The 27290-nt window shown below is 43.4% G+C and overlaps 1 protein-coding gene across 5 annotated transcripts in view; it reads left to right on the top strand.

Moving 5' to 3' along the window:
• Positions 1 to 26514, top strand: part of LOC123034903 (tubulin polymerization promoting protein) — a 96415-nt gene extending 69901 nt beyond the window's left edge. For all 5 annotated transcript variants that reach the window (XM_044452689.1, XM_044452681.1, XM_044452707.1 and 2 more), the window contains exons 3-4: positions 7053 to 7203; positions 25296 to 26514. In XM_044452689.1, the coding sequence (XP_044308624.1) occupies positions 7053 to 7203; positions 25296 to 25490 (346 nt within the window). In that variant the 3' untranslated portion in view covers positions 25491 to 26514. The remainder of the gene's footprint in view (positions 1 to 7052; positions 7204 to 25295) is intronic.
• The last annotated feature ends 776 nt before the right edge of the window (positions 26515 to 27290 follow it).

Genomic DNA, 27290 nt, shown 5'->3' with positions numbered 1-27290 from the left:
TGTGAATGTCTCTAGGGAACTACACAATGTGTTTGGCAACTTTTCAGCAGCACATAGTTTCCTAGAGATAGTGACAGTAATAAAAACCTCTATTAGCATAATACCTGAGAGATATCCATGGCTTTTTGTAGAGATACCCTAGAGATATTCACGACAAGTGTACCCAAGCCAGTATGTTTTGGGGCATATGTAGTGCCTCAAGGATGAAGCAGAACCACAGCAAAACAGTTTCTAGGAAGGGCAAATTCAGTGGTGCCCACATGACTTCTGCTTACTCCTCTGTTGATGTTGTTTCAAAGCTTGAAATCTTGTTTTTATTCATAGCTTCCTAATCCATGAGGTAACATTAAGCCTAACATTAACTAATGATGATGGAAATGGACCTGGTGCTAGAGAGTCAGGGTTTGTTTGTGCTGCTCGGGGCAGGGGCAGGGACCACTGGAGTTGCTTTCTTGAAGTCAGCCTCAAGAATTGTTTGCACAGCCTTTTTCGTTTTCAATCAGCATTAGCATGTCTGTACCTCAGATGGAGAAATGATGCTGAATTGATAGCAGAGAGAGAGAGAACCAGAGCCTAAGTAGAATTTAGAAGCAGATTCCTTCCAAAGTGTCCAACAGACTTGCAAATATTACCCGTCTATAAAAAGAAAGCAAGTTCTGGATATTTTCTGTTTTGTTTTAGGTTTGGTTTTGTTTTGTTTGGAACTGTGCCATTTTATTATTATTGTGGTTTATTGTATATTAGCAGTGCAACTCAGAAATATATTCAGAAAATGTACAAACAAAGAGCAAACAACATATAAGTAAAGTGCTCAAAATGCTTCATATTCATGATTTTGTTATAATCTATGCAGGAATGATTATGAACTAGTTTAACTCTATAAGACATTGATTTGAAAGAATGTTCTAAACTGTTTTAAGAACTATTTCTTTAATTTGTTTTTTACAATACTGTATACATGCATACATAATCTCTCTCTTTAGTACCTGTAGTTATTTTATTATTACTGTATTATTATCATCATTACAATGCTGTGTTGTGTTTAAGATTCTTTAGTGAATATGGAAGTGTTTCTTAAGTGTTTTATATGCACAGAAAGGTAAAATATGTGCATATACTAAGACAGACATTTGGCTTACTCATGTGATCCAACTTACATACAAATTTGACTTAAGGACTTTCTCAGGAACAGAACTCATTCATAATCCAGGGACTACTGGTACAGGGAGAAGGCTTCAGCTCTTTTTGGTGCACTTTGCTTTCCTCGGCAGGAAGTACAACAGCACTTCTCCTACTGTTGCCTCTGCTCTGTTCCAGTGCATGTCCAGGGAGAATAAAAGTACCAGGCTGGGGGTGAATTTTGTTGAGAAAACTGTTTTTCTAAATTGCAATCTTGATAAAATTGAATGAGAGTACAACTTTGTTCAAATAAATTGTGCTTGAAGTAAAGACCTCAATGCATTACAGGTAAATGAGCAAATGGGAACATCAGGGGGTTACAGCTCTCCCACACACCCCCACACACCCCACCACCACCTCCATTTTTTCTGTTACAGTTGGCTTTTGAGACTTGAGAAGAGATTTGAGACCTAACTCGAAAATTTCTTGCAATGACTTGAGGTCCAACTTGGACTTGAAAGTAAAGACTTGAAACTTGACATGAGACCCGGAGTAAAGGACCTGAGCACTGTGCTGCACTGCTTGGCATGTACGCTAACCTGGTTTCAAGAAGTGTGAAGGAAGTGCTAGAAAATGGCCCTGTCCCCTACCCTTCTCTCTCTATAAAAATATAAATCTAATTTGCTCAGACTTAGGCTTCAGAATCTCATGGGGTGATAGCAAAAAGAATAGGCAAAAATGGGTGCCTGGCAGCCTGTCCTGTGTCACAGGGGTTGGAGGTGGAGACTCTTGTAGAAACAGGTAAGCAAAGGACAAATAGGTTCTCTGTTGCCCAAATAGATTAACCTTGAGCTTTGAGCTGGTGACACTAAACCCAACATCCCTGACATAAGAGAATAAACTCAGATCATGAGTTGCACTGTTTGGTGGCCTCTGTGAAAATGTTCTCACAAGAAGCTTTCTGTGTTGCTCTTGGTGCCAACCAGACCAGGGTACCTGGCCCAGAATACAGGAATTTTGTTGTATATCAGACATATGACATCATCTAAACACTGAACATTTTCCTCCTGTATGTCAACAATATTTCTGCTGTTTAAACATTCAGTTAAAGAGGTTAAATATGATTAGAACATGACAAGCTTGAAGAATATTATAAACCTTGAATGAGTCATATACATTTATATTAAGTTATTTCATCTTATTCTCTCTTTCAGAATGATCAATGAAATTATCTTCAGGCACAATCCTATGCACATTTACATAGAAACATAGCTTACAACTTGCCCCTTTCCTCAACCTGCTAAACCTTCATAGAATTGTACCCTCAATTACTTTATCTCTGAGTTTGTTTCAATGCAAGCCCTCTTAGATATTCTAGAGATTCACATTCTGATGTGTTATGCTTGAAATTCCCAACCTAACAAGCAAAATGCATGTGAAAATTGGCTTAACTGGATAGCTGTGGTGTTTCTAAGTGCATGTAATGATTCTTTTTGTTTACCACAATGGGTCTGGCTTCTATTTTCAACTCTTTATTTTATTCCACTCCCCAGCCTACATTTTATGAACTGGCAAATGTATTGATACACAGTTAGGCTGCTCAACTCTCTTTGAATGTAATGGGACATAAGCAACCTAAGTGTAATCAAGCTGAAAATGCTAGGGTGTAGTAGCTCCATCTTGGTTCCATCCTGTGTTAAAGGAACTTTCTCATAGTCCATGTGCAGAGTTTGGATTGGATCCAAACTGCACATGGACTATGTAAGAAAAGTATTTGATATGATTAACAACCTGTTTTGTGTTCTTAAAATGTTTTGGTGTGAGTAATGTTGACACCACATTTTCTTAGGGAGCCTTTCTCTTGGGGAAAAATCGGGGGAATATCTGCTTGCTTGTTTTGCTTGTGGCTTCACAATTTCCCCAAATGATACCTCACTTGTGCAAAGCTGACTGAGGGATTATGGTAATTACAGTGCAACACATCTGGAGAGCACAAAGTTGAGGAAAACAAAAGGAAACTCTAACAAAAGTTTGTCCAGGACTGTGAAACAGGTGAGAGTTGTCTTAATAATTTGTGGCCTTCCCCAAGCTGATAGCTGTCTGATATTATGTACCATAAGTGTCACCTCCCTTGACTATTAGCTATTCTGGCAGAGGCTGATGGGAATTGTATTCCAACCACTTGAGAAGATTGGCACAAAGGATCACAGTTTGCGCAGGCCTGCTACAACTAAGGGAAAAAAAAGACTTGTCCGCTGAGCCACCTTCTATATATTTGTAATGTATAAGAAGTATAATCTAAATCCTGCATGTGAGAGCTGATGGCAATTAAAAATGAATATGCAGTAATCAGACTGCTTGATAAGAAGGTTCCTTTTCCATTGTTCAGCTGAGCAGATATTTTCTTAGCTCCCAGTCTCTATGATATTTTCATCAAAGGTTTTCTCCTTTTACCCTCCCTATTGTAGTGATTTTTCTGTTGGTTTAACTTTTTTGTCAGTGAGTTTTGATGCATACTGCTGCTATCAGATGTTATCATTGTGCTTATATCCCTACAACTTGATTAGATTTTCCTTTTGCTGTGATTCTCTTTGTTCTCTGTGTGCCTATATTTCCTCTTCTTACCAAGCTTCCATTAATCCTACACAGTAAGAAAGCCATGAGAAAAGTTCCAAATATTCAGATTTTATCTTTAAACCTGTTGGTTCAAATAGTAGTTAATTAAAAAACACCATTTTTATGTATTAAGAGAGAGAGAGAAAGCTTAAAGTTGACATGTACCCAACCAGTGGCAGCTCATTGCTTTGTGGTTAGCACACCCTTCTCTTGCCCAGAAGGCTCAGAACCTCTTACAAGTTTGTGCACAATAATCATAGTCTCCAGTTGCTTTAAATTGCTGTTACTGTCCATCTGTGTCTCTGTTCTATTAGTAGTTGTTCCAGATAGGAAAGTTGTGCCTCTTTTGCTTCCTGGGTTGATAGCACACACTCAGTTTCCCAAATTCTAATGTGTGTGTACTGCGGCAGGAATGACTGCAGAGGGCATGCAGGACATCCAAGAGGACCAACTCTACCAGATGTCCATATTTGGTCCTGATGGATTCTCTAGTATAAGTCAGAACCCTGCTATTTGTGTCTAAAGAGGGCATCTGCTGAACACAGTCACAGCCCATTAGGATGCTTCTGTTGCATCTTGCTTTGTTAGTTGCTCTTAAGAGTGTCTGCATGCACATGCAGGGATTGGTGTAGCACTGGCAGTCTGGGAACCCTTTCTGTATTTTCACCTTGTTTTTAATCTGGAAGCCTGGGGACATGTGAGCAATCCTTGGAACAACCAAACTCTAATTTTCCCCCATCTTCTACTATTTTCTTTACCTCTCCCCCTATTTTTCAGATGGGTTCCTATTGCCTGAAATGGTATGCCAGCTTCCTCACCTGGTATCCTTCAGAGGTGTTGGACACAGCTTCCGGCGTCCCTGAACATTGGTCATGCTGGCTGATGAGTACTGCAGTGCAACACATCTGGAGGGTACCAGGTTGTAAAATGCTGTAATATGGTCCCCCTAAACTGTCCTTGTAATGGATAGACACAACAGGGTAGCCTGTACCTTTGGGCTGAAGGTGGGTCTTCAACCCCTGTGCCGCTGATGGGTTCCAGTCTGTGGCCTGTTAGGAACCGTGCCGCACAGCAGGAGGTGAGTGGCAGGTGAATGAGCAAAGCCTCATCTGCACCTGGACCCACTCCCCAGCACCAGCACCACCGCCTCAGCCCCTCCCCAGACCACCAGGCACCAGATGCCCATAAGGAACCTGCAACCCAGATCCCTTGCATGCACAGTTCACGGTAGGGTTCGCACTCTGAGCACCCATCTAAGTGCACCCTGGAACCTGTGTCCCCACTCAGGCAGGGGCTAAGCCAGTAAGTTGGGATCCTTTTCCTTGGCTCTTGAGCCGGCTATAGCCAAAGTTTGGCACTTGGCCGGCTATAGCCAAACTTTCCCCCAACTTGTCCCCGTTGACTCGGAATGCTCCTGAGCCTCCAGGGAGGGGATGGCAATGTAGCCAAGGCTGCTGGACCCCTCCTATTTTGATTAAGCCCTTCCCAGCCATGGGGGTGGGGGGCGGAGAGCGAGAGCGAGAGCGAGAGAGAGAGAGAGAGAGAGAAAGATAGAGAGAGAGAGAGAGAGGAGGAACACGGAGGAGAAAACTTGCAAACTCCAACAGCACCCGGTTCCCTCCATCGCCTCCTGGTGTCTGGTGCCTGGAGGTGCAGTGAGGGAGGCCAGCTCTGGGGCCTCTGGAAGGCAACAGCCCCGTACTCATTCACTCACTCACCCCCACGTGGACTTTCCTAGTGGTGCAAACTGTACCGCAAACTGCATACATGAGGGATCTAGGCTGCGTGCTCCCCACAAAAGTCAAATGCCCAACGATCCGAGCTCGAGCCGAGGCAGCAATGCCAGCACTGGGGAGCAACTGCAAACACAGATGAAGCCCTGCTCGCTCACTGCCCGCAGCCCACTTCCCACTGTACAGCCCGGCCCCTAACAGCTCCCACTGATCCTGCATTATGGTGAGTTGTATAATTATTAAAGTCACTCATATTTGTTTTGTACTGACAGGATGGGAACACTGTGCATATGTGATTGCTGCATCCTAGAAGTTGGTGCTAAGCATGCACTGGGTGGCATTCTATGCTCAGTGGAGTACCATGTAGCACATACCTTGAGAATGGTATGAAGTGCAAGATTTGGCAGCTGTAATTCTGATGGGATTAACTGGAGGAAGCCATGTCATACCAATTCTTAAGAAATTATATTGGCACCCTTTTTGCCACCAAGCCTGATTCAAGGCACTGGTTATCCTCATTAAAGTTTAAACAGCTTGGGACTAAAGTCTTGAAAGGGCACTTCCCCCTATAATGTCCTGCTTTTACATTAAGGTCTCCAGAGACGTCCCTGCTCTGTACCATCAGTGGAAGAAATGAAACATGCACTTAGAAAAGAGTTGGCCTTCTCTATGGTGGTGTCCTGGCTGTGGAGAGTCCTGAATGGCAAATACAATTTGTGCCAACCTTCCTTTCCTTTTGGTGTGAAATTGAACTGTTTCTTTTTCCCAGGCATTTGAAAGGTTGGGTGCCTGTTTACGTCGAAAGAGTTGATAGGTTGCTTACAGGTTGAATAGTTTTTTATGTCTCTTATTTTGTAATTTAATTGTTAACATATGGCATTTGTGCCTATAGCATTCCTTGGATTCCTTGTGGATAAAGGGCAGTCTGTGCATTTAATAATAATAATAATAATAATAATAATAATAATAATAATAATAATTTGCAACATATATTTTCAACAGCTTTATACCATTCATTAATAATGTTATCTGGGATATGTGCAAAAAATTAAAATGGTAGAGTATAAAAATAGAAAATACATAAAAGATTAAAATAGGTCAAACTTGCATTGGCACCAAGGGAGACTTGGGGACAATGTGAAATAAGAAAAAATACAGAAACAGTACTGGATATAACTAGGGGGACTTTGCCAGGAAGTGCTTTATGAAGCGTTGTTATTTCTTGTTTCCTCCACTTGGATTCCTTTCCCCAGAAAACTTTTAAGAACTGTAATACTTCGAATGATTTACAGGAATCCTTATATTCTCAGAACCCCGAAATTGCAATTCCAAGGTTTCTTTGAGAGAAGCCAGCATAAAGCCAATATGAAGTTTGTAGTGTTGATTTTTTCTCTGAGTTTCTTTAAGGAAATTGCAAAGGAACTAAAGGGCTTAATGGGCCATATAGTAAATTTTGTTCATATGCCAATGCTGTAAACCATCCCAAGATTTTTAAGTATGGAATGGTATAGAAAAGTTTTAAATAAATAAAGCATAGACCCTCTTGTAATTTCTGTTGTCCTTCTGTGTTTTTTAATGGTCCAGGGGAAAATCAAGAACAATTACTTTTGAGCAGTTCAAGGAAGCACTTCAGGAACTTTCCAAGAAACGCTTCAAAGATAAGAGCTATGAAGAAGCTGTGCAAGAAATGTACAAGCTAATTGAAGGGAAAGCACCAATCATATCTGGAGTTACGGTATGATAGCCTGACACATTATATCTTACTTACTTAGAAACTTCTAGTTCTCTTTCATGGCAGGAATCCTGGCATTTGGATGCACTCAAGTAGAGACTCACTTTAGTATCCTGTGGTAGGGCAGCTTTTACTAACCCTGAACATTAAAAGAAGTTCCAAATGCAGAACTGCCTCCTATGCATCTTTCTCTAATGAAAAGGTATCAAAAGAGGAGACAAATCTAATTCTGGGGAAGGCCTCAGTGGCTGCATTCCACTGGGGCATGGGGCTGAAAGCAAAAGGACAAATCCAAAGTATCAAAGATTTCAGTTTATTTTGGTATAAAGTTGTTACTGCTAATAACTAAGTTTTAGAAGCAGCATTGCAACATTTCAGTATGTGGGCCAGGGAATCTGGGACCATGCAAAAGTCAGGAAATCACCATACTATTGGAAATCAGTGGAAAAGAATGTAGATAGCAGAAGGGAATATAGCTATCAAGGGAATTCTGAAAAGGGGTTTCGAGGGAGCAATGGTTTTAAAACCTTTTTGACAGGGCAATAGGAGTATTTTGACAGCCATACGTTTCTGTCAGAAAACACACATTGTTCTGTTAAAATGCCTTTTCCCTCCAAAAATGGATAGGATGCATATTTGGACTTTCCCAAGCAGCTAGCATCTCAGGGAAAAGGGAAAAATGTGCTGCAGCCTGAAGACAAGTCAAGACAAAAATGATAAGGATCTTGGCATGAAGGGGCTGTAAATTTTGCTGACCTATTTTTGCCAGCAATGTTGCCTTGCACCTTTCCCTTTACGGTTGGCATTTTGGTAGCTGTTCAGAGAAAGGAAAAGGAAGACAAAGCTTATTTGGAGCTTCCCTGTGGTTTTAACACCATCTTAGAGGCACACCTTAACATGGTGAAAGGGTTTGAGAGTGTCAGAGAAACCAAGAACAATGCCATCAGGATCCCAGACTGTCTTGAGTCAAAGGTGGAATAGTCAGAGCAGGGACATCTACTGTTGTGAGCCAACAGTTTCCTCCTTCAAGCATTCAAAAGTCACAGACCATTTTCCTTGCCAAGCATTCTTTACTGACCCAGAATGAATCTCTGAGCATGCACAGAGCGGTTTGTTGAACCTAATTTAATATTCACCTCCAGGAACTCTCCTTATGAACATGCCTGGACCTCATCCCTTTGGGAAGGGCTTTCTGAGACTGAGCATGCCTCCTTTCTGCATGTCAATTGCCTAAGTGGGCCACCTGTCTCTGCTGACTGCTCATCATGGGGTCCTGTGCCAGGGATGCCTGGTCTGCATCTGAGGAACACTCATTCTCATAATCCTACCTGCTGGGTGTATATCTTGGTTATTCCCAGGAGCCAATTGCCCACATGAGAAGTCTGACCTTGAGATGTATGCCTCCGCTTCCCTCCTCTCAATGTCTCAGCATGGCCCATCCTCCCCAACTCTCCTTTGATCTGCTTCACATTCCAGTTCTGACATTTCTGAAACCCAGCTAGCCGTCCTTGAGAATGAGCACCTGAAGCAGCCATTCTTCTCACTCCCGACATCTACCATCTTCAAGAGTAACAGTTACATCAACAGAAGAGAATAGATATCTCTAATGTTGATGGGGGCAGAGAAATTTCTGAAGCAGGCAGAAGTAGTATTTGATGTAAACATTGGAAGAGGATTCTTCACAGGCAATGGCAGTGAAGCTCAAGCTAAATCTGGTTAGTAACTGTGCAGAAGAAGGCAACGGTAAAGCACTTCTGAGTAGTAACCTTGTGAACCCTATAATGAAACAATCCAAAATGCTATAGGAGATAGTGCCAGAATAAGGCTCTCAGGTCAGAAGCTACTCAGTGAATTACTGGGGGAAAATGAAGGACAAGTACAAATAGTGCTGTTGCTAATGACACAGCTAGATCAAACCTGAAAAGTAGAGAGGCAAAAGGAAAGTCTAATGCTGCACAACACATACAATTGGAACATACAACATAAGAAATATGAATCACAGAAAACTGGAAGAATTTGAATTGTCACGGAATCAATACAATTTTGGAAGGGGGAAATTTTCTGAAATAATTTTTGAATGAGTTCTCAACATGTATCCTATGGTCCCAGTGATGGGGTGCACAATATTTTTAAGATTTTAATTGTATATTTAATGTTATGTTTTTTGTTGTATTTTATCTTGAAAAAAATAAAGTCTTTTTTTAAAAGCAAGGAAAACTGGAAACTGTAAAGCAAGAAATGGAACTGTTAAACTTTGTAGTACTTGATATAACCAAACTGCAGTGGACTGGAATGGGACATTTTCGGTAAGAAAAACATGATGTATTTTACTCTGGAAACAACCAACTCTGAAGAAATGGAGTATCAAGATGGCAAGATGTAGCGCTGGCAGTAAGGGCTATAATACACAGCCCAACTAAATCATATCAGTCATAATTTATGGAAAACCTATTGTCGTGCCTGAAGCCCCGACAGAGACAGCACCTCACGAGGAGGTCTTGTGCTTAGGACCCTGTATCCAAAAGCCAACCCCACAACCTAGCTTGGGGGTGGCTGAGCAGATAGCTGCACCTCCCACTGACTCCCTGCCCATTGAGCAAACACCCGAGCCCACACCAAAGCAAGAGAGCCCTGAGAGAAAAGACACTACTAGTTCTACAAAGAAGGAGTCAGAGCGGGCTGTCCCTCCTCCTACTGACGCTGAACTTTCTGAACATGACACAGGAGACGCAGGGGGCGTAATAGACTTTTCTCTAGCAACCAATTCTGAGAAGGTACGAGCAAAGGCAGACCTTGTTATGCCAGAGGGAAGAGAGGTGTGACCAGGAGGGCTAGTCCCACGTGGGCTCGGGGAGAGACACCATTAGAGGATTAACATCTGCATTCCAAAGAACTCAACAGAAGAGCTTATCTGTAGAGTTGTAAATCTTGTAGACGAGTAGCAATAAAGGACTTTAGTTTTATCGCTCGTGAATGTGTGGGTTGTTTACATGTTGAGTAGCACCTGGACACCTATTGACAAAACTATTATTCAAGTCTATACTCCATCAACAGATAATGAAGAAGAAGAAATTAAAAACTTTTAAACAAGCATCCATGAGGAAATCGGTAGCATCAAAACAAAACAAGGAGAATGAAAAGTAGGAAACAAAGCCAAATCAAATGTTGTAAGAGAATTTGATCTAGGGGTCAGAGTGTCTCAGAGTTCTGTGAAACCAACCATTTCTTTACCGCATATACATTCTTCAGGCAACTGATCAGAAAACTGCACATGTATTCATCATCAGATGGCCAATACAAAAATAAAACAGACTTTGCAATTGGAAGCAAGAAATGTGGAAGCTATATTCTGGCTGCCAGAGCAGGACCAGGAGCAGATTGTGATAGTGACCATGAACGATTAATATCAAAAGTCATAATAAAGCTGAAAAATCATATTACAAATATACAATGGCTACTGGAGCATACTAAAGAATTTCAGAAGAAGATCAATCTATCTTTTATAGACTATAGCAAAGCCATTGACTATGCAGATCATGTGAAGCATGATGGTCCTGAAGGAAATGGAATGTGCCTCAGCATTTGATTGTCCTGATGCATAACCTGTATTGTAGACAAGAAACTACTGTTTGGGCAGAATATGAAGAAAGAGAATGGTTCCCTTTATAGAAAGGAATCAGACAAGGGTGTATTTTACTTTCCTGTCTCCAGTCAGTATGTAGAACATAATATAACGAAAGCTGAATTGAAATCAGAGGAAGGAGAAGTGAAAATTGGCAGAAAATGTATCAATAATTTAAAATATATAGACTACTGAAGTGCACAGCTTTAATGTCTACAATGAAGAAATTGAAATTATGAAAGATTTTGCATAACTTGGCTCCATCATCAATTCAGACAGACTGCAATTGGGAGATTTGGAAGAGAAGCAGCAAAGAATAAAAAATAGTGAATAGCTTTCTTCACTGAATAGTGAAGAAAGCTGGCAGGAAGAAAATTGATGTGTTTGAAACATGGTGTTTGAGGAGAACTTTGCAAATACCTTGTCCTGATAAAAAGGTGAACAAGTGGCTTCTAGATGAAATCAAGTCAGAACTTGCCTTGGAAGCAAAAATGACAAAACCTCTCATGAGAAGGCAAAACTCCCTGGAGAAGACAACTATGTTAGGGAAAGTTTGAAGGCAGAAGAGAAAAAGGAAGACCAAATATGAGATGAATTGATTGCATAAAGGAAGCCACAACCTTGAGTGTACAAGAACTGAGCAAAGTTATCAAAGACAGGGCATTTTGGAGAGCAGTCATTTATAGGGTTGCCATAAGTCAGAAACAACTAGATGGCATGCAAGAACCACAACATGGTTTTAGTATGTTTGTGTCTGTCAATGTGAAAAAAGTCTGGAGCCCTGTCAACCACCTTCCCATTTTCCTCTTCCATTCTCACTTTTTCCAGCCTACTCCAGGTGTGGTGACTTTTATGTGTATTCACTCTAGCACATATTTCAAAGCTGAGGATAGTCCAGTTTCCAAATAGTTGAATTAGGAAAGAGAAGAAGAGAAGTATAGCACCTCTTCCCACCTGAGGGCCAAATTCCTTTTCTGAGAAGTTCTTGGGGCTGCATTCCATTGCTGGGCAGGGCCCAAGGAAAAGGAGCTGGGCCAGAATACCAGTATAATTTAGTCTGAAGCACTTATAGCTAGTAACTAAGCCTCAGGGATGCATTTCAACTCTTTAGATTTGGAAAACACTGCACAAAGGCCAGAACACTAGCAAATCATCCATGACTCTATGGCTTTCAAAGACTGACTCTTTGGTATATTGGTGGCCTTTGCTGTTTCTTTCATGTCTTTCAGTCAATGAATATATAAAGCATGGGGCATATAAATCAAGTCCAGAATAGCTGCACTGAAGTCTTCAATCTGAATGATAAATTTCACTTTACCTAAAACAAATGGTGGAAAGCAAAGGAATGAAAACTCTTACCCCATTTGGACTGTTTGCCCTGAGCACTTACAATATAGAACCATGGATTTTTACGGATTTCATTTTTTCCTATGAAATGTATGCTTCTTGGAAACTTATGTTCAATCATCCTGCTCCCATTTGTTCTCAAAAGGTCCCAGAGAGGCATGTTATTATCAGCTGTGGAGAAGTGTGGTGCCATTTCTTCCTGTTTTCTGGTAGCCTGGGGAATGCCTAGCAGTTAGCCAGGAACAGTTTGGAGGGAAACCCCAATCTGCTTAAACTCTGCTTACTATTCTGTTGGCATTGGCAAAGCCCTGTGATAGGTCATCCCAGTTTGGACTGCTGCTGTGCTTAGATACAGTAATTACTGATAATGTCCTGAAGGCCTGCCATTTTAAAGGTGTCCCTGATCTTGCTTACCATGAGCACTGAATCAAATAGACATTAACATTATATAAGGAAATTTTAAAGTTACTTATTCTTGATCATGTAGAGCAGAGCTGAAAAATATAAGACTTGAAAGACCTAGGTTAAAACTCTGCCGCTTCCAGTAAGCAGGACATTTTGATAGGGACTGATAGATTGAGCAATGCCTAGTAATTACTCAGCAAGGAACCATTTGAAGGGAAGCCCCAATCTTGTAAAGCATCTCTTACTGTTCTTTTGGTATTGGCAAAACCTCATGATAAATAATCCCCAGTTGGAATGCTAACTGGTTAGAAAAGATAGTCTAGTCTTGAGAAGTTTGGTATGTTACACAAATTCATGCAGACAGATTAAAAAAGAACAGAGTTGATAGAAAAAGCCTAAAGGTTTCCTTGTGTGCTTTCAGATTGTGCTCAGGACTAAATAAAAGAAGAAAATGTTGGAGCCAGAAATTCCTTTCCATTTCCTTTTACTCTCGTAACATGCTGAAGAAGCAACTTGTTTATTTAGTTTAAATTTTAAATAAAAATAATAGCTTACATCTCCAGCAGGGCTGGTGTCAAATGTCAACATGATTGGGCACCTGCTGAGGGCCCACGCCCCAGCAAGGACCACTGAGAAGAGCCCCTTGGAATTGATCATCCTCTTCACCATGGCAACATGGTTGTTTTCCTGTTTCTCACTGTGACCCAGGCAACAGTCATAGTGAAATGGAGGAGCAGTAGATGCTCACTGGCTCACTTCTTGTCAAGCAAGCAAGTGCAAGAGGATGAGGAGCATTGAGGGTGCTTGCCCAAGGACCATCAAAAGCCTGGAATGGGCCAACAACCTAGCAATGAAAACTGCAGTGGAAACCATAGTAAGGTTACTTACCTGTAACTGATGTTCTTCATCTGGTCATCTGTTCATTCACACATATGGGCTTTGCAGCTGTACAGTGCTTATATTCAAGAAGATTTTCCTAGCTAAGCCCAATATTTTTGGCAAGAGCCTTCCCCTTCTGCCTAGTATAAATAGGTGGGGCTCCCACCATTTTTCCCAGAGAACAGTGTTTTGGCTTCGGAACTGGGGATTCGGCTGGAGAGCAGCCTGGTCCATTTGATATACCATGAAATTACGGGAGTAAGGAGAAGGATCTATGCTGAAGTCCTAGCTAAGTCACCAACACCAACGTGGGGCCAGTTGGTAGGTTGTGTGAATGCACAGATGACTACTCGAAGACTGTCGGATACAGATAAGCAACCTTACTTTCTTCGTCGTGGCCTCTGTGCATCACACATATGGGTGCTGCGCCTGCACAGTGCCTGTAGCCAGGAAGATTCAAAAGCTTAACAGTTTTGGCAGGAACTCCACACCCCTCCCTCCCCCACAGTATAAGAAGGCAGAGTGCCCGCCATTTCCCCAGTCTTCTTGTGACCACCATTTGCTGTGCCTTAAGCCTTTCGTCTCTCACCGTAGCTATACTGTTGTATCTAAAACCTTTTACCATTTTTCCTTCTCTACTTAGTTCTCTTGTTAAGATCTCCAAGTTATATTACCCTCCCCATTAGTTCTTTCTGATCCCCCATTTTTCCCTTTCCCCAAAATATTTTTTTAAAAATTAAACTTTCTGTCATCTATTTTTCTCTTGCTTTGCTATCTTCTCTTTTCTCTTGATGGCACAGAGTGTGGCTTTCTGCAAGTGTTCTCAGTGTGGAGCCAAGATGTCCCCCACTGCTCCTCGTGGTCTGTGCCTTCTCTGTCTCAGAGAAGGTCACAGAACTGATAAGTGCGGCCATTGTCAGGCCTTCAAACTGAGAGAACCGCCTGCACAAACTTCTCTGGGTCCAGGCTTTAATCGCATCTGATCTACTCGCGACGCAGTCCGCTTTGCAGCCTTCTTCCTCAGCTGCTGCTCCCTCTCGCCCATCAGTCGATGGAGCTACTCTGCTGGAGGGCAAACACTCCTCTAGATCTCCTCACAAACAAAAGGAGAAGAGGAAGCACAGCAGCTCAGACAAGTCTTCGGCCCACAAGAAGGCCAAGGACAGGGCAGACAAGATGGCCCATAAAGCCAAGAAGGCCAGCCAGCCACACTGCTGTGACTCAGGATTGTCCACTCCATTGGTCCCGACCTCGGCGTCACTACCAACGCCAACTGGCCCAAGTCTTCAGCTGGCCGTGCAGGTGACCCCACCAGGGTCTCCACAATGGATTGTCCCTTCAGCCCATGTCCTCACCGGACCGTTAGGAGTTGGCCCTGCTGGGATCGATTGCAGATGGAGACATTCGGGACTCTCCACAAATGGCCCCTCCAACGGCACACTTGCCCATTCCACAGCCTTCGCCTGAGGTCTCCCCTAGGGCCCCACCTCAGCAGGTGCGACAGCAGCAGTGCACTTCTGGCCGTTTGTTTGGAGACTGGGTGCAAGTGCCCTATGGAACCTCCCATTGCAAGCCCTGGGATGATTATGCACCTTACGGATATTATCCATCTGTCCGTCATTGCACATTGTCTCCTGTTCTGAGGGATGCTCCCTTGACATCCATGGCGGCCCAGTCCAGGTGCTCTTCCTCGCCAGCCAACTCCTCCTCCAGTCCTCCGCTCCACTATCATATGGATTTGGAGGATTCTTCACCAGTTCTTCACCAGACGCGGTGATTACTATGCAAGGTCCCAGCTCACCTGAGAAGTCGTATTCGACATTTAGGGAACTGATGGCAAGATTGGCAAGGCCACTGGAGATCGAGGCCCAGCACCACTTTGATCCCAATACCGACAATTTTTACAACATCGTCAAAAAGGAGTAGTCTGCTGCCATCATCTTGCCTCTGATAACAACCCTACATCAAGCTATGATGGAGTTGTAGCAGTTCCCCAGCCAACCGCAACCTACTTCACGATGGTACAAATCCATGTACAGAATTTGGGAGCAGGATATCCCATTACTCCTGTGCCATCCTAAACTGAACTTTTTCGTTGTGGAATTGTCTAAGGGCCATGAGACAACGGAACACTCCACTCCTCGGGACAAGAAAGGGTGAAAGTCGACATGATGGCTCACTGTATCTATGCTGCCACAGGTCTCAGCCTCCGCATTTCCAACTATGAGGTGACGCTGGGTTGATATCAGTACTTTCTGATGCAAAAGTTGGAAAACATCACAGCGTCGCTTCCAGAGCAGCAGAGGGACCTGGCACGCATCTTTGCCAGAGAAACGATGCAGGTGGCCATTCAACAGCTCTCGATGGCGAGACATCATGTTGACCGCGACTCAAGGGCCCTCATTGGTGCTGTAGCCCTCCGTCGCCATGCCTGACTCCGGAACTGCAATTTCCCGGATGAGACCAAGTGCTGGATCAAGAACATGCCCTTCGACGGCTCCAGGCTGTTCAATGCCAGGATGGACCACAAGCTGAAGAACATTCACGATGCTTGCGTTATGGCTCGTTGCATGGAGGTTCCAGCACAGTCCAGACATAAGTGGTCGTGGTCTTGTCCTTATCAGTACCAGCTGTACCCTCAATTCTCTGGCCGGCAGCGGTTCCAGATCCATTAACTGGTGCAGCTGTAAACAACCAACTCAGCGCTACCAGCAGGATCATTGCCACCCTGACTCCAACAAGCAGCAGCATTGACGGGTCAAGCGAACCTCTCCTCTACTCCAAAATCCACCCTCCCCTCTTCCTTTTGGGATCGACTACAGAGTCGACTCCCCATCTGGAAATCCATCACATCTGATCAGTGGGTTTTGTCCATTGTGGAGCACAGATAGAAGATCGAGTTTGATACCGTACCCCCATTGGGACCAATTCAATATATGTCTCCATCATCAGTTCTCAAAGATGAAGTTCAGCAGCTTCTTCGTAAAGGAGCAATTCGACAACTCATGCACTCTGAGGGGCTCCATGGATTCTACTTGAGATATTTTACAGTCCTGAAACGGAACGGTAGTCTTCACCTGATATTGGACCTACGTGGCATCAACAAGTTCATCAAGACTAAAAAATTCCAAATGACCACCCTTCAAACTATCCTTCCATTGCTCAGGAGAGAGGATTGGTTTGCTTCATTAGACTTAAAGGATGCTTACTTCCATATTAGCATCCACCCATCTCACAGATGACTTTTCCGGTTTACAGTCAGCTCCGACCTGTTTGGGTACAGTGTTTTGCTGTTCGGGCTGGCTACTGCGCCAAGGGTCTTCACTAAATGTATGGCCCCTGTTTGTGCACACCTATGACTTCAAGGGATTCACATTTAACCTTACCTCGACGACTGGTTGATCGTCTCCTCGTCTAGAGAAGGCCTTCTATCAGTGATGTATACTACATGCTCCCTCCTTGACAGTCTGGGACTTTGTATTAATCATGAAAAATCCTACCTTGTTCCTTCACAGATCATTGACTTCATCGGAGCCTGTCTCGATTCCCTGAATGCAAGAGCCTTCCTTCCGCAAGATCGTCAGGAGAAAGTTTGTTCATCCATTTGCCGAATCCACATGGACAGAACTGTTCCAGCTCTGTTGATACAGAAGCTCCTCAGACACATGGCCTCCATGGTCTCCATGGTCCCCTACACCAGATTATGGATGAGGCCTCTCCAACTGTGGTTTAATCGCCTCTTCCACCCACAAGACTTGCCACACTGCCCCCTTCATCTACCTTTCTCCATCCTTCGGACTCTCTCATGGTGGATGGTGAAGAACAATCTATCTGTCGGAATTCCATTCCATCTACCTCAACCATCACTGACTCTGTTCACAGATGCCTCCCTCACAGGTTGGGGAGCCTTTGCACCGATCTTCACATCCAGGGCACCTGGCACGACCATGAGACTACCAGACACATCAATTATCTAGAACTCTTGGCAGTCTTCAAAGCCCTTCAGTCATTTGAGAATGCTCTTCAAGACCGAGTCATTCAAGTTGCCTCCAAAAACATTGTCACTGCCTTCTATATAAACATACAGGGCAGAATGAAGTTTGCCCCCCTGACTCATCTCGCCCTACAACTCTGGGACTGATGCATCCCAAGGGGAATTACTCCTCTTGCCATTTACCTTGCCATCACTGACAATGAGGAGGCAGATACCCTAAGCAGACAAATGTCAACGACTCACGAATGGGAGTTAGATCATCAAGTATGTCATCATCTTTTTCAACTATGGGGCCCTCCAGACATAGATCTTTTTGCCATGCACAGCAATGCGGTCTGCAGGACTTATTGCTCTTGAGCGGGCATCGGTCCAGATTCAATGGGGGACACTCTGATGGTCCCATGGACAGACAGATTCTTCTATGCATTTCCTCCGATACCGCTCATTACGAGAACTTTAGCCAAGATCAATCACGACAATGCTCGGGGAATTCTTGTCACTCCCTGGTGGCCTTGCCAACTGTGGTTCCCCACCATTCTTCACCTCTCCAACAATACTTTCCAGTGGCTCCCTCGCATAGCCCATCTTCTAACTCAACAAGATGGAGCAGTGCAGCATCCAGACCTTCATTCACTCAATCTGACGGCCTGGCTTATCTGATAAGTCCGACTACTTCTTCAGTACCAACAATCTTGTCAGATTCGACGCTGATCTGGCGGCGTCCTGCCACAGCTGTATCCTCATCCCTGATACCGATAGCTCCTTTATCGAATCCGAGCGCTCTGCACCCGGATATTCAGTTCATTCTTCAGTCTGCACTAAGACCTACAATTTGCCGATCATATGCGGCTAAATGGAGATGATTTACCTCATTTGCTGAAGCCAATCATTTCACCATTCACTCTGCTTCTATTGAGAATATTCTCCAATTTTTATTATCTTTACACCAGACCGGACTTAAACCTTTGTCAGTTAAGGTTTACATTGTGGCAGTTCCTTACTACTGTGGCCAAGTTTCGGGCTCATCGGTATTCTCCAATGTCCTTATCTGTCGCTTCCTGAGGGGATTACAGAATCTTCAAGATCAGTCGTCCCGACATGGAGCCTTTCTGTTGTCTTACAAGCGCTCACCAAACATCCTTTTGAGCCTTTGGCCACTACCGATCTACGTCTGTTGTCTTGGAAAACAGCTTTCCTTGTTGCGCTCACATCGGCTAGGAGAGCCAGTGAACTTTGTGCTCTCTATATCAATCCTCTTTACCCTAATTTTCATAAGGAGAAAGTCATTTTACATACCGATCCTGCGTTCTTCCCAAAGGTTGTTTCGCTGTTCCATGTCAATCAGGACTTGTTTTACCGGCATTCTTCTCTACGCTGTCTACTCCAGTAGAGCGCTCACTACACTCTCTCGATGTGCGTCGCTGCCTCACCTTTTACTGATCTCGGACTGAATCTTTTTGAAACACGAAACATCTATTCATCAAGTCTATTCCAACCATAACAAGGGCTCCCCAATCAGGTCCCAAAGACTTTCTAAATGGATTGTCTACACCATTGAACTCGCTTATCAACTCTCCAAGTTAGAGTTGCCTGTAATGCCATTCTACAAGGGATGTTGTGGCATCCTCTACCTTCTCTGCTGGCATCCTGCTTCAGGACATTTGCAAGGGCAGCCACCTGGACTACCCCTTGCGCATTTGCCAAACATTATTGTCTAGATGTTCGTGCCAGACAGGACTGCTCCTTTGGTCGCGCAGTCCTCTCTTCTGTTCTTCAGTGATGACACTGTCCCGCCTCCGGGTGTGGTAGGCTTGTTAGTCACCCATATGTGTGATGCGCAGAGGCCAAGACGAAGAAAGGCAGGTTGCTCACCTGTAACTGTCGTTCTTCGAGTGGCCATCTGTACATTCACACAACCCACCCACCGGCCCCATTCTTTGTCGGTAACTGGGTTTACGGTACCATTTTTTCTTTGACTGCGGTTCCATGTGTTATATACTTACCTTGTGTGTCTCCTTTGAGCACACTTTGATCTGACATAAATGTGTAATAATTATCGGTTCCGCTTGGGGGCAAACGGTAGACTGGGGAAATGGTGAGTACTCTGCCTTCTTATACTGTGGGTGGGGAGGGGTGTGGAGTTCCTGCCAAAACTGTTAAGCTTTTGAATCTTCCCGCCTACAGGCACTGCGCAGGCGCAGCACCCATATGTGTGATTAGCATGCTTATCAAGTATGATGGTGGGTGGTGCCATCATCAGAGACTAGAGAGGGTTGCTGCTTTGCACAGGTCTTGCAGGGGGGACACCTGCGTGCAGTGCGGTGGATGTTGCTGAGGCCCTTGTTGAGTGTGCTTTTGGTTGGTCTGGGAGCTGCAGTTGTGTGAGCTGGTATTGTCTCTACGGTCCAGCGGGCAAGTAGTTGTGGACTGATCAGTTCACCTTTGGATTGTTCAGTATAGGCTATGAAGAGGCTTTTGGAATGGCATATCAATTCAGTGTGTGATCTGTCAAAAGGGCCTTTCAAATGTCGAGGTTGTATTTGTTGTTGTTGTTGTTAATTGCAAAGTCACGTCTGACCCATCATGACCCCATGGAAATCATTCCTTCAGGCCTTCCTGTCCTCCACCATCCCCCAGAGTCCACTTAAGCTCACACCGACTGCTTCAGTGACTCCATCTAGCCACCTCATTCTCTGCTGTCCCCTTCTTTTGCCATCAATAATTGCCAGCATTAGAGTCTTCTTCAGTGAGTCCTTCCTTCTCATTAGGTGGACAAAGTATTTGAGTTTCATCTTCAGGATCTGGCCTTCTAAAGAGCAGTCAGGGTTGATCTCCTCTAGGACTGACTGGTTTGATCTCCTTGCAGTCCAAGGGACTCACAGGAGTTTTCTTCAGCACAATGTTGTATAGTGCCATCTCAATAGGTGTAGATGGAGATGAAAAGAAGACTGATAGAGCTATGTCTCAATCTAAATGGAAATGTGAGGTGACTTTCTGTAGAAATGTTTGATCTAGTTTCAGGATTGCCTTGTCCTTGTGAAAGGTGAGAAATGGAGGGTCTATCCATAAAGTGCATAATTTGCTCTCTCTCCAGGCTGAAGTGATGGCCACTAGAAAGGTGACTTTCTAGAAAAGGAGTCATTGCAGTGGCGAATGATTCAGATGATGGTTTTGTTACAGCCTGTAGAATGATAGGCTCCAGCTAAGATCGGACAGGTAGATTTAGGTTGTATAAACCATTGGGAGAGTGGATGAGAAAACACAGGAACTGTCAGCAGAATCACAGACATCTTGATAGATGAAGGTTTTAGTCCTTTGACATAGAGGGCATGGAGGAAGGTCAGGATTTTGTGGATTGGTGCTTGGAATGGATCATAGGGCTGTTCCTGAGTACAGACTTTGAATGTGTTTCATTTTGTTGTGTATGAGTGTCTTGTCTTCAATCACAGTGCTGCCTGTAGTACTAATTGAATTTATGGATCAAGTTCAGTGTGCTGTCTCACCTGCTGATCCCCCAGGCTATCAGATGAAGTGTTCTCATGTCAGGATGAAGAATGTTGCCCCGGTTTTGTGAAATACTGTCTGGTCCGTTCAGTAGGTGGAGAATGGTTTGGTTCAACAATTGGAGGAGGTGTGCAAACCAAGCTAGTATGGGCCACCATGGGAGTACTCTGTAGAATGCAGTTCTTTTTCTCCCACTGGATTTTGGCAAGTATCTTGGTAATCAGTGGGAATGGAGGGAACAGAACTGGAAAAATACATAACCAAGTGAGTTCTGGCTGATTCCCACCAGAAGCAGAAGGCTTCACATGCCGTATGGTTTTGTGTTGTGAATATATCTACATTTATCCCAGGTGGCAAAGATATTCTTCTAAACATCTCAGTGGAGTCCCACTCATGAGTCTGGTATGGTGTTCTGCTGAGAGCATCTGCTGTGGTGTTTCAAGTGCCAGCTAGGTGAATAACTATCAGTGTAATGTCCCTTTGAATGCACCAGTCCCATATCCAGACCATGAGGCAAGAAAGCATGACTGACTTGGTGCCAACTTGTTTGTTTAGCTTTGTTGTCTGAGGCTATTTGTATATATCTGCCTATGAGGAGATGTTGAAAGGAAATTAAGGCCTTCTGGTCTTCTAGGAATGAGGTAGTTGATGTTTTCTTTGGTGCCATTTAGTTCATAGACCTTGCATTTTGTTGTTTTTACAATGAACTCCCCAGCCCATGCATCTGTTGCTATGGTCAAGGAAGGATTTGGCAGCATGAAGGTGACTCAGTTTGTTAGGTTTCTTTTGTCAGTCCACCATGACAGGCTTGTTCATACAGAACAGGGGAGCTCCAAAATTTTCCAGGTTGAGTCACAGCGTGGGCAAAATGCCTGTACGCACCACAGTTGAAATTGTTGTATGTGTAACCTTGTGAACTGAACAACCACTATCATAGAGGCCATATGCCCAAGAGTTCGTTGTATTCTCTGAATGGTCACTGTTGATTTGGACTGGAGGTGGAGGGCTGTCTTGGAGAGCTTTCCACATGCTGTCAAGTGAGAGTTAGATATGTGCCAAGATGGAGTCCAGCCAAGCTCCAATGTATAGGATAACCTGGGAAGGAACAAGGACAGATTTTTCATTGTTAATATAGAATACCAGTTTATGGAGTAGCTCGCATGTCTTTCATATGGAACACAGGAGGTCCTCCTGGGATGGAGCGACTAATAGCCAATCCACCAGTTAGGGGAAGTTTTGGACATCCTGCAATCTTAGATGGGCACAGATGACTGCCATACATTTTGTGAATGCTCTTGGGGCTGTAGAAAGTCCAAATGGTAGAATTCAAAATCCATAGGCCATGGTGCCAATTTGGAATCTGCTGATCTAGATTCAGTATATGGAAGTATGCATCCTTCAAATCTACAGTGTTGTGAACCAGTCCCCTTGGCATAGCAATAGAAGAATGTTTTGTAGGGAGATCATTCAGATTTTTTTGTTGGGGATAAAGTAGTTGATATTCCATAGGTCTAAGATTGGATAGAGGCCGCCATCTTTCTTCAGGGCAATTAAATATCTTGAATAGAAACCATACTGTTAGGTGGACAAATGGGATGGATCACTCCCTTTGATAGAAAGGAATTAACTTCCTCAGTCAAGGCTCAGGGCAGAGGGAGGAATAGTGTAGACTGTCTTGAGTGGTGGTAGGGTGTCCAACTTGATGCAGTATCCATTGTATTAAGCGTTATACTTACTCATTCAATGTAATGGCTTCCCATTTGGGAAGATAGTTTTTAAGACAGTCCTCAAATGACTCATTTGAACTAAAAGTCAATGGTGCCTTTTCTCAGTGTTTAGCTTTTTCTTGGTGAATTGTTGGAAGCATGGTGCTTCTCAGTGGTGTTGGCAGGCCAACTGTTGTTATTGTTGGTGCATATGGATGTTGAATTGACACCTGCTCTGATAGGTTTGTAGGGTGTCAATGGACCCCATGACCACTTACGTGCTCTGGCTGGTTGCAATGGTCTGAAGCCCATTCATTTGGTCATTACCTGTGCTTTCTGGATGGCGTCAAGTTTCTCATTGATCCTTGTGTTAAAGAGCCCTTCCCCATCAAAAGGCATGTCTTCAATGCGGGACTTTGCTTCTTGGGACAGAAGCCACGCATATCTCTGGATCACCACCATGCCAGTGCTGTGGAGTCTCAGTTGACATGGTGACAAGCAGTATTAATCTCTTGCTTGGACAACTAAAGCATCTCTGCCTGGAATAACCTAGTGAACTCTTGATGTTGTTCAAGGAGAAACTCAGCTAGAGCACCCATTTTTTGCCAGAAGAATCCTATGTCTAGACAACATCATAGACTAGATCTAGTGTTGATTTAGTCAGCTGTTGAGATTACTGAGGGATGTTGCCATTCAGAGGACCTGTTCCAAGAACCTTCCCAGGTCTTTGAAGAGGGATCCTAGACCTTGTGCCAAAATGTCTTCTGGTGAAGTTGAGACTGGGTTGTCATAGGTTGGTGGCATGTCAGATTCAGGTGTAGTGGGCTGGTTCTTATGAGGAAGTTGTTTGTGGTGATGTAGGCTGTTGAACAGTTGTGGCTTCCTGGTGGCGTCAGGCTGGTGATGGTTTGGTGGAGATGGGTGGATGGATTGGTGGCATTGGTGTCCATGGTTCCTGCAAGTGGGAAGTGGTTCATGGCCACAGGTAACAATATGGTCCTGGTGGTCCTTGTTCCTAGGGGCATTCTGTATAGTAGCATTGTGGGAATAGAAGAGGTGGTGTTGCCAGTATATTTCTCAGTCCCAGGTCGGTGTTAAGGGTTGACAGGTGAAGGCTGGTGATGGTGCTGGCAAAATGGTCTCATAAAGCTCAAGCAGCTTTGGAGAAGCTGTCTTCTGTCCCAATGTGGTGTGCCAACCAAATGGGTAAAGAATGGGGTGGTGTGTCCCGTATCTCTCCTTTGGAGAAAGATGGCACTGCAGTTGGTTCAGAGTGTCCTTCTGAGCCCACCAGTGGGACCAATATAGGAATGAATGCAGCAGCAGGGGAGGCACAGGTTGGTTGTGAGGCCAGGGTAGGTTGCTGGTGGGAAAGGCAAATGGGCATGCACTGTAGTGATTGGAGAGTGGTGCCTGCCTTTTGTGGGATTTCCTTTGCCTCCTGACAAAGTCTTTTTCAGCTCCTCAGCCACCTTGATTTTCCAAGCGCTGATGGAGTGGTTGGTGAAGCTCTTGCAGTCGCTGATGGAGCATGAGGCCAGGCCTCTGTGCAGGATGTGGAAGGACATTCCTGTGGGTCACTGGTGATGGTTTCCATCACCACAAGAGCCAAGATCCACATTTCCATGTTCAAATGGCCTGCCCAGTTCTTCCTGGCTTGCTTGGTAAAAGACTGGCAGGAGTCCACTTGGTGTTCATCACCAAGGCAAAATAGATACAAAGAGTGTCCATCTGAAGGTGGCAATTATGTTACAATGAACACATTTTCAGAATGCCACCTTGAGCGTCATCAAGGAAGAAAAGGAATTGAGAAAAAAGGGTAGTTGAGGCAAGAGAGATGAAAGAAGGGGCTTTCTTTCTTTCTTTCTTTCTTTCTTTCTTTCTTTCTTTCTTTCTTTGAGCAGGTAATAAAACTGAAGGGAAGTGGGGGAAGTATCTAAAGTAAGCACTTAAAGAAAACAGGAGGTGAAATATGAAGTAAAGGATTCAAGAAATCAGTTTAAGGTAGCTAAAATAGAAAGTTGGAGAAGCTGGGTATCTTGAGAAGCAAAGCAAAGGAAAAAAGCACTCAAATGGTGGTCAGAAGAGAACTGGGCAAAATGGTGGGAGCCCTGCCTATTTAAATAAATAATAGCCCTATTGTAATTAATTCCAACTAAATGTAATTGAAATAATCATATATTCCTTCCTTGTTTGCTCTTCTTCCTGTTTCCCTGCCATTTCCTCTGTTTTCTTTGCAATTATTCCAGGCTTAGAGTAGATCCATCCAGTGGATAAATTAGTTATGACTAACCTTCAGCCCATGAGGTTAGTCATAACTAATTTGAATGAGTTTGCTTTAAGAATGACTGCATCTGGATTCAACCACTTGTGTTTATTTTTAGATTGTTAGGCCTCTGGGGCATATGTATTTTTTTTAATGGAGATAGGCCTCCCTTACATAAAGTAGCCAGAACTCACAGATGCGCCCTTTTTGGTGCCTTGCAAAGAACACACAAACCAAAATTGGCATCCTTGATATTTTGACATTTTATAACCATTGAGTTGATGTATTTATTATGCTCTTTGCAATATTAATGTTCACTTTTTCTTCCTTCTTTTCCACTTCCTCATCCCTCACCACCACTTTTGTTACTAGAAAGCCATTTCATCTCCAACTGTCTCACGGCTTACAGACACAACACGTTTCACTGGTTCTCACAAAGAGAGGTTTGATCCAACTGGGAAAGGCAAAGGCAAAGCTGGACGTGAAGATCTGGTTGACACATCTGGCTATGTCTCTGGGTATAAGCATGCTGGCACATACGATCAGAAAGTACAAGGAAGCAAGTAAAGTTGAAGATTGAACAAGCTAAGGTATACCTGCAAGGGTGAGCTAACTGAGCCTCTCCTGTTTACCAGTCCTCTCAATACCTAAAAGACTACACCAGCTAGGGATTGGAACCAGTTTTGACATCTACTGAGACTCTTGCAAGGATGCACCACTTCATTACATTCCTCATGCTTTATGGCAGTGAAAAGGAAGCAGCAAAGCATTTTGCAAGAAATGCAAGAAACCACATCCAAGGGCTCTATCGCCACCCTTCATCTGTACTGGTAGCAAATTGCAAACATTCCTTTATGTCTACTTCTCTGTCTTGCTGTTTTGGCTGTAGCATCAAACCTTTTCTCTTGAGAATGGTGGTGTTTCAGTTAAGGTGACATGTGCTGGTAGCTTTTCTAAGAAAAATACAGTTGTTAAATTAGATTATTTATTATTGAACAAAGTCTTAAAAGTGGACAGACACTCCAATAAATTAATCTTCATTAAATTGCTATGGGGGAGGTTTGTAAAGGTACCATCCTGGAAAAAGTAAATAAATTTATTCCCCTCTCCCCACATTTGTGAACAAAAGCAACAGTTTAATTGGGAAAAAAACACTCCCCAGTCTCCCAAATGTAAACCATGCATCATTTAAGCCATTGAGGGTAACAGTAAGAGAAAGAATCATGGAGCTTACTATGGATGTCAGCTTGAAAATGACACTGTTGGTTGCAATATTGATGTTTGTAGTGCCTCTAACTGGAAGTCAAAGGAACATTTAAGGTTATATTGATGTATTGTTAAATAGTATTATGTTTTGCAGTTAACATCAGAAATTGGGCTTCCGTGTGGGCTTCCGTTTAGTTACACTCCACAGAGCAATGCACAAACAAACACTTCTAGAAGATTGCCTCAGCTATGAAATACGGCTGGTCAGTATTTCGCAGGTGATAAATTCAAACTACTACCCATTGAAATTGTTAATATCTACTCTATTGAGTCATTTTGGCAAACAATATTTTGATTTATAAAACTGATTAAATAATCTCTTTAGTCTTCTGACGGCAAAATATAGGAACTCTGTTGTTCTCTCATTCATTGCACTCATTCAGTGGGGCATAATTTCATCCTCAAATTTTGCTGGTAGAAACAAAGGAAGTGTAGATTTGTTGGGCAATATCCAGTGGTGTCATCCCCAACCTCAAATACACCAGCAGAACTCCACTTGGTATGCAAGTGGTTGTGCACTATGCTTGGACAACCAGTTGCAGAATGGATTAGGAAAGTACAATGTGCAGCTGGTTGCACAATGCAGAACCCTAACCCAAACCCATTGAAACCAATGGGACCACAGTTAATCATGACTAACTTAAGCACCATTGATTTTGTTGGCTTTCCTCCAAGTGTGACTAAATTCAGCCTATTGTTTTCCAAATGGTAACCACCTATCGAGTTCTCTTTAGACAAAGACCAAGTAGTGAGAAAAAGCAAATATCTAACTTACATTTCTCCCCAACAGGACAACACGCCTAATGGACCATGGGTACATTATCTAGCTCATTATGTGATCTTTCTGCAATGTATGTTTCTTATTGAATCAATGCCATACTCTGTTGAGCTTATAATCCAGTAAAATAATGGCTGTAATTTTTACTAGGGTGTTTGCTAGCAGTTGAATGCTTTGTTTTCTATGGAACAGAGCTCAGCAGCTCAGCCATGATCTTCCATAGCTCTTACTTAGAAAAATAGAGATTCACTAACTTCTACTGCGACTTCTTACAGTTATCCCTTTGACAAGGCAGATGTACACTAAAGAGCTTGCTGTACCAA

The sequence above is a fragment of the Varanus komodoensis genome, unplaced genomic scaffold, assembly GCF_004798865.1.
Source record: "Varanus komodoensis strain SLA01 unplaced genomic scaffold, ASM479886v1 scaffold10, whole genome shotgun sequence".
Taxonomy (NCBI): Eukaryota; Metazoa; Chordata; class Lepidosauria; order Squamata; family Varanidae; genus Varanus; species Varanus komodoensis.
The sequence above is the reverse complement of the archived record's forward strand: the minus strand, read 5'-3'. Positions and strand labels throughout refer to the sequence as shown.